Raw genomic sequence first — 12,819 nt, 5'->3', positions numbered from 1 at the left:
AGTAACTAGAGTTGGTCTTGGAATAAGGAAGCACTGCCCAGTGAACCTGCCTTAGATACCAATTAGTTGTGTGATCAACTGCAGCAACTTGACTTCTACAGCTTATAAAATGGAAATAATAGCATCAACCTCTTAGGATTGTTTTAAGCCTCAAAAAAGATAATATAAAATGCTCAGAAAAACTTAAAAGTATTATATATAAAATGGTAGCCATTAACATTCTAGTTATTTAATGGAATCAATGTAGTGTTCACATAACACTGCAGCCCATGGAAAGATTATATTCTTTTATTGTTTTCTTTTTTTCATACAGGTTCAGGTTCAACTTTCAATAATAAAATTCAATAAATTTGATTCCTTAATCATAAAAACTTGCTTTACACATTATTTACATGTTTCCAAAGTCTACAGCCATACAGAATATCACGAGGACTTAATTGGCTCTACACATGGTACCATCACACAGAACGGGAAGGGCTAACCAAAGGACATACATTCAAAGATCAAGTTGTAGATATACACAGTGTATTTGGCACTGTTCATAAAGTTAACATCTGCCTCCTAAAGATAGGAATTCTTAAACTTTAGTCATAATATGTAGTAATTTGCTATCAGAACCCAAAATAGCTCCCCAACTTCATAATTTGGTAATGGAGATTCTGTAAGAAATTGGTAACACAACAAGAATGCAACTAAATTCAAATATCCAACTTCCTGCTGTGCTCCAAGTTATTGCTAGCCATGAATGATTTAATTTGGATATTACCACTGCAGGGATTATAAAAAGAGTAATATTTAAATATCTTTAGTTGCCCAGAAAGATAAGTAACACTTTTCTTTGAATTTTCTATTTCCTTTTGGGAGCACAGACTGCACAACTTATTGGGATTTTGATGGGAATAACTATTAATTAAAAGTCAATGCTAGAAAAGAAAAAAAAAATGTAGTACAGTCCAGCTCACATTTATGAGATTTTGGATGTCGATATCTAAACTCAGAGCTTCAAGCCACCTCTTTAAGTCCTTCCCTCAAGGAATATACAAACTACTCAGGTCACAGCTTAATCCTTTATTTTAGATGCAAGACATACAATTCTTTAAGAAATGGAAGGAGTTTAAAAAAAAAAAAAGCAGGCTTGTAACTTTCTTCATATTTAAACTATACCATTTTAATGATCCATTGCATGTAATATTTGACTATTACTGTATCAACTTAATATGCAATGCACTGTTATATTAACTCCCTTCACTTAGGTATGTTCCCTTAAGTTTTTTTTTTTTGCTTTAAAATCAAATATAACATTTCCAGCTTATTTCTAAGTTAACAGAAATATTACAGTTATAATGAAGGCAAAAAAGTTTCAGCAGAACCTGGAACACAGCATTGGAATACTAAGCTACAGTTCACCAGCAAAGGATAAGTTAAGAGGTATGCTGTAACTTCAATCAAGACAAAACTTTCAGCAATAAATTAATATTTTAAAAACCCAGAGTGTTTCAACATATAAATAACATGAAGTGCAAAGTAATATCACTTGACCAAATTTCAGTTTTTAATGGATTTTATTTCAAGTGTATTTTCAAAATCATTTTTGGGGATTTTATTACCCATTGCTGAAATACATTTATTCTTCATAGCTTCAGAACTTGATGGACAATTACAGACCATGCTCTCTGAATCCAGTCTTCAACCACTACTTCACAGGCTTCTGAAACCTAAATTTTAAATAATGACCCTATTTCAAATGCCCAATTCCGATCCAAATATTGTACACTTGTAGACAGGTTCTCCCCAAAACTAATATAGCAAATCCGAACAGTGACTTATGCCTAATTTAAGAGCAGGAGTGAGGGAAGAGGCAATGATTAAATGCCTTAAAAAAGTGGATATTCATAGTTTTAAAAATAAAAATGGAACCAGAGCTATTTTCTCTCTCAAGAAAGGAAACAAAAACCCAAGCCCAATCATTTTGTAGACTTTGGTAATATTTAACTCCCTGCAGAGGCTACAATCCTTTAAAAAAAAATTAAAAATTCCAATTAATGCCATATAAAAATTCTTAAGCTCCATTCATAGGAACTTAAATATGCTACTCAAGGAAGGAAGAAGTCTGAAGATGTTGGATCACTTCTGGAGGAGATAACCAGCTGCCTTTGTTAACTTCCCTCACTTGTTTGCTATTCACAAATGGTTAGTTAGACACTTTTGGTCTAATATAAATACTTGGTTGCTGCTTAAAAACAAACTGCCCCCCAAAAATAAGAGACCAAAGCCGCTTTCCTTAGTCTCAAGGAACTTACTATCCCTTCATTTCACAAACTATTGTTGGACAACCACTTCCTTTTAGAAAACATTTTAGGAATTTTTCAATTTTTCATTTACAAAGTAGCAAAACATTTTTGTCCCTGATCTCCATGGTCCATACCATAAACAAGCACACAAGGTCAAGGGTTCTAAAGTGACCCAGCTGGTTCATGATGCAGCAAGGGACAGGAATGGACGGACATATGATGACAGATGAAAATCCCTCTTTGCTCCAAAAGTGCATGCTTATAACATGTGAGCAACGCGCCAAACTGTTAGGCTGGAGAGTTCCCAAACTTAGAATGCTTCCACTTAATAGAGAGAGTCAATACATTATTCTTAAAACTTAAAATTTTGGTCACTAGGAAAAAAAACCCCACCAAACCCTGCCTCTACCCTCCCTCCCTCAAAGTCCCCAAACAATAACCAAACAGCTTCAATCATCCCTCTTCTTCCCTCTCCACAAAAATAGAGAAGAGATTGAGGCTGAAGTTTTTGAGAAGCCTATATTTCAGACTTGGATAGTGTTATTTTCTCAAAGCTGCAGGTCCATTAGTTCCTTCTCCAACACTTCCCATTTATAAATTTACTTTCATACTCACAATCTCATGCACACACACACATACACGCACACACTCGCTCTCAAGTAAGACACTTTTTTGAGTTTGTTGATAAATTATGAGGAGGATTGTGAACTGGGTGTATACAGAATTGATCACAGGTGCTTGTAAACATCAGAATCCCTTGGGTCCTTTCCTCCAAAAGCTTGAATTCAAGCAGTGCAATCAACGATCATTTTCCCAAACGTTGCTCACAAGCTGCATACCGACGGAGGGCAGAGAAAAAGTCCTCATAACTGATGTTTAGGTGTGAAGGCAAAGAGCTGAGAAGGAAATATAGAAAATAAAAGTTAAAAGATGGCAGCAGTATTTAAAAAGCAAAAGACAAAACAACCATTGTAAGAGTGTATTAAAGAACATGTCAAGAGATCTATTGAGAAATAAAAGTAAATCAAAAAAGTAAATATATCAATAAATGGTTTTTAAGACAACTCTCGCATGCTAAAGTAACTGTACTGGTAGACTGTAAACCTCTTTACACATGTTTTTCCTCCTTAAATAAGACAAGCAAATTCTCTTTTTTATGGATTGACTACTTCAACTACAGATTTCCTAAGAACATAATTCTTGTTCAAGGCTAGGCACAAAGTGTTCAATATTTGCAATCTAAGAATAGGACAATCTACGAATAGTATGAGCATCAGTGCAGGTCTTAGTTATGGTCCCATGAGCAAGGTAAATTTTCATGTGGTTGGATACTGAAGCAGTTTGGCAAGGAACTAATAAATGGAAAGTGCTTTATATTCGAACTTTCTTTCTGAATTTTCCTTGAAAATAAAATGAAAATTCCTCACTAATGTCCCACTTATTTCACTAGAGCATGGAGGTGACTGTATTTTTTAAAACTCCACCAGTGGATCATAAGATCTAGAAGATGGAATGTCTTCATTGACAAACCCAGGGATCTGTTCAAGAACCAACCTAACTAAGTTTGAAGCAGTTTATTCCCAAGCGGTCCACCACAGGGTGATAAACTTTTTGATTAAAGAAAAAACTATCCTTTACATTTTGTCCAAAACTGAATTGTCCATCTTTCTTGCAAACTTAGCATCGCTCTCAATTTCCCAATGTAGTTTGTAGCATAATTTCCTCTATTAATGTCTTTTTGTTTTTTCCTGTCCTTCATCCTTTGTATAGAATCAGTCCCATCAATCCTTCCTTATTGAGGTTTCTAGAATTTGTCCCACCCCCATCCCAATTTTCACTGTACTTCTCAGCGTCCTCTCACATCAATTATTACAAAGCCTTTTTAACTTATTTCATCACACTTGCCACCCCCCCCAAAAAAAAAAAAAAACATTCTTTATACTATGCTTTCTCCTCCCTATTTTCCTGAAAGTATTTTTTTACTTTGTTATTTCCTGGTCTGAGAGGATTAATTACTAACCTGACTTTCAAGGTTTTCTAGGATCTAGCTACAATATCATCTATTGTATGACGACCTATAACATTATTTTGTCTATAAAAGAGACACAGGACTTGTGATTTCATTAATACAGAGAACTCTATCAATGAAGGCTGGCACTTTTCAATCTTAGAAAGTTTCCTAAAGTGTTGAGATGTTAAATGAGTTGAATCCAGGTTTTTGAGGCCAGATAACTATATCTTTGTCACACTGTTCCTTACTATTCTTTTTTTATATGTGCCTTTTCTTTATTAGGGCTGTAGCTACTTAAGAACACTTTGTTTTGCCCCACTGCATCTAGATGTACTAGGCTCAGAGTAAGTACTTCATAGTATATTTACTATTTTAAACTCGAATGAGCACACTAATTACTTACATAATCTCAGTCAATCTGATGTGCCAGGGAAGATATCCTAATGTGCTGTCCACAGGACCAAACTTCAATACTAAATCGGGGTCAGGGAAACCATTCAAACCTTTGAAATAAAGAAATACATATGAAATAAACATGAATTATTTATTTCAAGCATACAAAAAAAGATTTCATAGTATACTTATTATAAGGTTTTGTCACACATCTTTATTTGGATTATTTAAAATTTTTCCACTCAAGGAAAATAGGAACAAAGTGAAGAAGTACACTTTAACATATGATTTCTGTCTCAATGCAGAAAATGATTATTATTTGTAAGACTACCCATCTAAAACAATCTGCTTGATTAGCAGAGGCAACAATGACAACTGAAATCATGTCCACAAAAATGTCTTAAAATATAGTGTTACTATCCAATGGGGCCAACGGGCAGGGGTGAAATGTGGAGAAATTATGTTTATTGTTTGTGGGATAAAGAAATGTATATAGAGGGGTATTACCAACAAGTAAAGCAAGAGCCTATAATGGACCTACTTGTTTTTGTGTATAAGGAAATACACATAGGGGCTGCTTCTCCAACTGATTTAGTGTAGTCTCTATCCTTTTCTAGTCTATAGTTTACAAACTTTTGTCGTGAGGAAACGTTAAAGACTTCCTTCCAGAACCTTAACCTGCAAAGTCAAAGCCTAAAAGTTCTTTCATCTTAGTAAAGATTCAGTCCTTAGTGATTCTTTTCACTTTACTAAAATTTCTTCCTTTTAGAAACTATTTGTTAATCTCTTTAGTTACTATATTCACTAACATAATTGTTATTTTTAAAAGAAAAAACACCAAAGCTTTATAGATAATTCTAGCAGGATAAAAATGGAGGCTTTATTTCCCTCATCCAGACTTTTGACAAACTAATCTGAAAGTTTCAGACCTAGCTTTCAGAGTTGCCAAATACATAAGACAAAATTTTAATTATTCCTAATTCTGATCCATGTTAGGTTGTTTGTTGTTGTTTGTTCTTTTTTGGGGGAGAAAGAGAGGTCATCAAGAGGAGGTTTTAGGAGAAAATGACCTAATATAAATTCACAACAATTTCATTAACCAAATTCCCAATTAATGTCTGTCCATCTACCTAGTTTTTTCTTTACCCAGTACACATTACTGAGAATCTCATCTTATTAGCTTATTTTTATTCCAACAACCCTTTGAGTGATTTCTAGATACTAGTTTCATCCAAATTTCCTTTTAGCTAATAACCTTGCTTTTTAGGTAGGTTCTTACCTCTAGCACATTCACTTTAGTTATATAATATAATAAAGTTTTCATCAGTTTGGTTGATTAATAACAGTCTTTCTCTCAGAAAGAGTGAATTAGTGCATAATATTTGGAAATGAACTATGTGACATTTTAACAGAGATAAATTAGATATATCAAACCTGTGGTAAAATTCATTATCTGTGAAATCAACTAACCTCAAATGGAAAATAACTGAGTTTTTTGGTGATCCTGAAGATGTATTAGAAAATAATTCTCATTAAGCAGAAATCTTGTTCTAAAAAGTGGCAGGACAGGGAAACAAACACAAAGATCCCCTACCCTTTAACTTTTATGTTTAGGATTGATATTAGTTCTCCATGGGAGACCTCACTTTTAGGAAATAAAGTCCCCCATGGCCAAGTCTTCACCTTCCTTTTTCATTCAGCCTTTTGTCAAACTAATTTTGAGAGAGGAAAAGGGTAGTTTGCTTCTAAGATGCCTAGTTTGCCTCTAACAAAATCTTTTTCTTCCTAATTTTGATCCATGTTTGGAGGAAACAAGGAGGAAATTAACCTATTATTCATTCATTCAATAAAAAGTGTATACAGGACACTTAAATACTGAGAAAGGTACAAAGATTAAATAGTCTTTGTCCTCAAAGACAGGAATTGTCTTTGAAATTGTCTATTACAATCTAATAAACATGCTTTTAAAACATGCATACAACTAACACATATAGTGTTAAAAACAATGAAAGCAATTTTCCAAACTTTATACTTTGCATGAACAAAGGAAATAATTTCAGATTTGAATATTAGCATTAACAATGTCTCTGCCAAAGTTTTATCCATAATAAACTTAAATTGAGAAAACTGTTACTAAGGGACATTTCTCTATGGATTGCTACCTAAATTAAGGAAAAAACCAATTAATCCACTTACCACTAACTTACATAAATTAGTCAAAAGGTTATAATATGGAGATAATTTTCCTTTCATTTATAACCAGAATTATTAGTTATTTGATAATTAACCTTTTACTGCTTATGTGCATTCTTGAAATAAGATATTTTAGGCCAGATTAAAAACAATCTGTTTGATTGACAGGCTCTGTATTGCTAACAGTATGACCATATATTAAAACTAAAAGTTTATATAATTATAAATAAATGGAATTGTTAATTCTACAAATAACCCTCTGAAGTTTAGGTGATTTATTGTACTTTTTCTACATAATCTCCACCTAACACAATAGCAGGTTATGGGCATAAATCAGTAAGGGCCACCCTATTACCTATTAGGTTTGAGAATGACTACTGGAAAGAAATTACAGAGATATAACTTCAAATGATCATTGATTAAATCACTCATAGACTTACTTTTTTTTTTTAAGTATAAAATTTTAAGATTATAAATGATCTCAGCATTAAGCTCTGGATTCAGTCTTCAGAAATAAACAGATTTGCTGACTTTCATCTACTTATGTAAGGATAAAAAAAGTTCTAGCATTGATTTTATTTTACTTATGAATTATAATACATTTATTTATTGTTTATTGCTTTTATTCATTAACAAGTGGTGTTCTATGATTTATGTACATTCTGCACACTGTATACCTTGTAGAGGAGATTCCTCTACAGACAATTTTTATTAAGTGGATTCTGAAATCCCCTCCAACTCTGATACTTTAAACTTCAGTGTTTTTCCTTAATAGGATCCAATAATTCCATCTACTCTAAAATAGCTAAGCAATCACCTAATTATTAAAATAAATTACCTTGAGAAGATCTATTATCATCAAAACTGCTTAGATTCTTCCTATGTCATTGGTCTCAATCTTCAGGAAACTATATGCCTTAATTAATGCCACAGATAGGCTTTAGCACCTTTAAAGCTGATTTAAAATATAGCCTGATCATTTTTCATGAGAAACCTTGCTCTTCCAAGTTATAGACTTTTAAACTAATTGTTCAAAATCTTACACCAGTTTTCTTCAAGAGATTATTGTAAAATCAGACCTCTCATTCTACCACTCTACAGGTAAAATTAAGCTGCTTTTATGCAAAATTTTTCCACTACTGATTATCATAAAATTACTATTTTAATTTAAAAAAGAAAAAATAGCCTAAGATTTTGCAGGGTTCACTGATTCATCATCAGCTTTCAAATCCTAAAAAGGAACAAAGTGTACAATCTCTGTATGAACCACAGATTATTAATCTCATGCTTCTTCAAAGCATCTATCTAAAATGATACCAACAGAAATTAATGAGAGGAAGGAGTACAGTATTATGACAGATGAAACTGTGATTTTAAAACATTCATATTAAGGTGTCCTAACTCTTCTTCTTTGTAACTGAGACAGTTTACCTTAGCATTCGTCTACTTCAAAACTCACTGAATACAATTTGATGAATTTTGACAAGAAAAAAAATGCTTCAGCCCTTGATCCTTGCTCAGCACTAATCACTCTTGGCTGGCCATGGCTGCTGCTATTTCCCTCAGCTGTGGACAGTTCTTCTCCAGCAAAGACAGTGGTACACAGGACTGTCAAACTGGCGACCAGGATGCTGAGGTTGTGGCCTTCAGCAGGCAGGCCACAAGGCAGTTCCTTCAGGATGATGTGGTTGCACTACATGGTCTCCCAGCTCCCAAAACAGTAGTATAGGAAAGGGCATAGAGCATCCTGTGAGCCCAGCAGGAGAAGCAGCAGTAACAGGAGCAATGTCGGTAGCTCAAGCAAGAAGGAAGTAGACAATGACCCAGGACTCCTGGGCAATGGAGGGCACAGCACCACAGCCTCTATCTCCAAATCCAGTCCCTCTCCCTATTCCCCCAAGAAAGCTTGGACTACAGAGAGTGGGGGTAAAAATATAAAGATCTTGGTTCCTCTCAAAAAGCAAGTTAGGTCAAGAAGGGAGCAGCCCAACTGGTCTGGGCTGGGCTGGCTTGTTTTTCAACAGATAGAAGCTTCAACTGTCCTTCTGAGGAATTCTGATGAGTTGCAATGATTAAGCTTTAGACTGAAAATGTACTCCTAATGGGAAAAATTCATAGTACTAGCCTTTTCACCACTCTTCTTGCAATTAACAATGAGTACTGACTGAGGTAACACTACTTACCCAAATCCTAAAATATTTAACATTTTATTAATAACCTGGAGAAAGGCACCAATAGCATGTTGGTCAAATTGACAGGTGAGAGTACAATTGAGAGGGCAGATGTGGATCTAAACCAGCTCTGTCACTATTTGCTACACCACCTTGGGCTATTCTCTTCACCTTTCTGCATTTGTTTTATTATCTATATCTAAGGTTCTCTTCTGCTAAATCTATATAATCCAATGACAAAAAAGTTGGGGAGGATAATTAACACAATGGATGAACAAGCCGGGATTCGAAAAGAAAGAAACAGTGCAGGAAACTCAGCTACATCTAATGAGGAAGTATGATTCACATTTTTAAAAGGACTGTCATTAAATAATTGCTGCAGTCTTTTACTGCATATGAAACCCATTTCCTCCTTTCTTCAATAACTTCCAACTCTTGAGACATATTCATTTCTGCTCATTTAACCCCTCTAGGTGACAGCAATATCAACAATGACACTTCTTTATAGTCTCCTTGACTTAAAGTTTTCATACATTCTTTAACTCTACAGAACTCCATTTCCACCCACCTCAAACACATTCTGGAATTTATCATCACAAATAAATGCTTGGCAGGATGAATACAGAGAGGACTGGCGAGACTTACATGAACTGATGCTGAGTGAAATGAGCAGAACCAGGAGATCATTATATACCTCAACAATGATACTGTTTGAGGATGTATTCTGATGGAAGTGGACCTCTTTGATAAAGAGAGCCTTAATTGATCAAAGATGGACAGAAGCAGCTACACCCAGAGAAAGAACACTGGAAATGAATATAAACTGCTTGCATTTATGTTTTTCCTCCTAGGTTATTTATACCTTCTGAATTCAATTCTCCCTGTGCAACAAGAAAACTGTTCAGTTCTGCACACATATATTGTATCTAGGATATACTGCAACCCATTCAACATGTAAAGGACTCTTGCCATCTGGGGGAAGGGGTGGAGGGAGGGAGGGGAAAAATCGGAACAGAAATGAATGCAAGGGATAATGCTGTAAAAAATTACCCTGGCATGCGTTCTATCAATAAAAAATTATTTAAAAAAATAAATAAATAAATAAATAAATAAATGCTTGGCTCCTAAGTCAGCATTTTCCTTCCCTCAAAATCAAAATATCCTCTACTAACGTATCTTTATATTACTGGGTTCTCTGACCAGGCATTAAATAATCAGTAACATCTCAACAAGAAATAAGATTCTTAACATAATCTTGTGTATACTATGTACAACATTAAATGATCTCATTGGAGCAATTAGGAACTATGCCCCAAAAGCTATAAAATCATGCATACCCTTTGACCAAGCAATACCACTACTAGATCTGTACTCCCAAAGAGATTTTATAAATAAAAAGAAAAAGGAAAAGGACCTAAATGTACAAAACTAGCAATTCTTTTAATGGTGGAAAAGTATGGCTGAACAAATTGCTGCAGATGATTGTGATGAAATACCACAATACTATACTGAATGATTTTCCTCTCAAAAAAAATCTGGAAAGATTTATATAAATTGATGCAAAGTGAAATAAAAAGAACTAGGAGAACATTGTACACAATGTGATGATCTACTATGAATAATTTATTTATTTTCAGATAAATATAATGATCTTAAACAATTCTGAAGGATTTAAACATACTGTTTATCTCTAGAGAATGAACTGTGAAGCCTGAATGTGACAGAAGTTATACTTTACTTAATTTTTCATAATTTTATTTTGTCTGTGTTTTCTTTCACAGCATGTCCTACATGGAAATGTGTTTTATATGACTACACATGTATAACCGATGTTGAAATTACTTGCCTTCTCAATAAGAATAGAAGAAAACTTGAAACTCAAAATTTGAAAAAGGAATGTTTTAAATTTTTTACATGTAATTTAAGAAAAAAAATATTAAAATAAAATTGTTTTTAAATGATCTCACTGGTGTTAAGTATTCTCCCTCCAAAAATATAAATCACAACATATATACATGCCATCTCATCCTATGGAACTTTTATCCATATCCTCCCATAAATTCTTTACACCAAACATGATAGACACTCTTACTAATTCTTTTCATATGGTCTATCAAAAGAAAATGTTTGTCCATCAATTAGTTACTGCTCTTATCACATCTAGACTGCATTCCTTCAGGTAATAGATGTTTCTGGTGATATCCTTTAAACTGCCTCCTTCCCTTATGCAAGTCTCAGCTATTGATTTCCATGGTCCTTTCAGTGATCCTACTTTAATTCTTTGGAAGCTATGGTATGCCATGACACATTGCCACACACCATCACTAGTATTTAAAACAAGAATCAACTCCATGGAAAATTTTGATGTTAAAAGCTGTAAATTTCTCAAACACAATTATAATTCATCAACAGTTTTTAACATAAAATATACTAGTGGATTAGCTTTATAGCCTGCGCATTTAACTGCATATTGTAGTCTATCAAACATTCTTTATTTGTTTTTTCTTGTGTGAATAATTAGGCCAAACCATTTTCAATAAATATGGATCTCACACTGAAGACATAATACCTTGAGGCTTAATCAATGACACAAACAGAAGCACTGGAAAATAGCCCCATCTACAAAAAATCCTTTGCCATTTAGACTCCCCTAGACATCTTCCATCACAGTAGCAAATATCTTTGATAAGCTCACATCTCCTTGCTCCACATTTTATTGATAAAATTATTATAGATTATATATAATCAATATAAAGAAAAGATCAAAAATAAGATCTGTTGTTATATCTTTAAAAGATTCTTACAAAACTTTAGCATGTACATGTACTCGTTAGCACCTTACTGGAGGAGAGCATTTAAAGTAGCATTTTGGTCTTCTCAATTAATTGCTTTTTTTTTTTTTTAATTTTAAGAAAGTAAACAAATTGATGAAGTTATGGACTGATCCAACAATTCTGGAAAGCAATTTGGAACTATGCCCAAAAGGCTATGAAACTGTGAATACCCTTTGATCTAACAATGTCTCTACTGGCTCTATATCCCAAAGAGAACACAAAAGGGGAAAAAAGACCCAAATGTGCAAAAAATGTTTGTAGTGGCAAGGAACTGCAAACTAAATGGATGCCCATCAGTATGATATGAAGGCAATGGAATATTATTGTTCTATAAGAAAAGGCTTTCAGAAAAGCTGGGAAAGACTTATATGAGCTGATGCCGAGTGGAGTGAGCAGAAGCAAGAAAATATTCCATACAGTAATAATAAGATTATGTGATGATAAACTGTCATCTTCTTGGCTCTTTTCAACAATGAAGTGATTCAAGGCAATTTCAATAGATTGGGATGGAAAGTGCCATTCACATCCAGAGAGAGAACTAGAGACTGAATGTGTATCAAAGCAGAGTATTTTCACCTTTTTGCTGTTATTTGCTTCTTGTTGTTGTTTTTTTACTTATTCCTGTTTTTACCCCCTTTTGACCTGATTTTTCTTGCATAGCCTGATAAATATAGAAATATATTTAGAAGAATTGCACGTTTAATTAACCTCTATCAGACTGCTTGCTGTTTTGGGGAAGGGAACAGTGGGAGAGGGAGAGAAAAAAATTTGGAATTGCAAAGTTAATGTTGAGAACTCTCCCACTCACAGACACTAATACAGAAATGATAAGCTGTACCAAAAGTTCAACTTGGATATGATGGAAGGAATTCTAAAAAGCAAAGTCAAATTTATAATCAGGTGGACACAGACTCTGGAATGAGAAC

The 12,819-nt window shown here is 33.9% G+C and overlaps 1 protein-coding gene across 1 annotated transcript in view; it reads right to left on the bottom strand.

The window, feature by feature from the left end:
* Nucleotides 1-272: 272 nt before the first annotated feature.
* The window catches only part of NUS1 (NUS1 dehydrodolichyl diphosphate synthase subunit), a 32,418-nt gene continuing 19,871 nt past the window's right edge, over nt 273-12,819 (bottom strand). The window contains exons 4-5 of the mRNA XM_051997616.1: nt 4,706-4,805; nt 273-3,187 (exon numbers count right to left, since the gene is read on the bottom strand). Coding sequence (XP_051853576.1) covers nt 3,097-3,187; nt 4,706-4,805 — 191 coding nt within the window. The 3' untranslated portion in view covers nt 273-3,096. The remainder of the gene's footprint in view (nt 3,188-4,705; nt 4,806-12,819) is intronic.

The sequence above is a fragment of the Antechinus flavipes genome, chromosome 4 (genome assembly GCF_016432865.1).
Source record: "Antechinus flavipes isolate AdamAnt ecotype Samford, QLD, Australia chromosome 4, AdamAnt_v2, whole genome shotgun sequence".
NCBI classification, from domain to species: domain Eukaryota; kingdom Metazoa; phylum Chordata; class Mammalia; order Dasyuromorphia; family Dasyuridae; genus Antechinus; species Antechinus flavipes.
The sequence above is the reverse complement of the archived record's forward strand: the minus strand, read 5'-3'. Positions and strand labels throughout refer to the sequence as shown.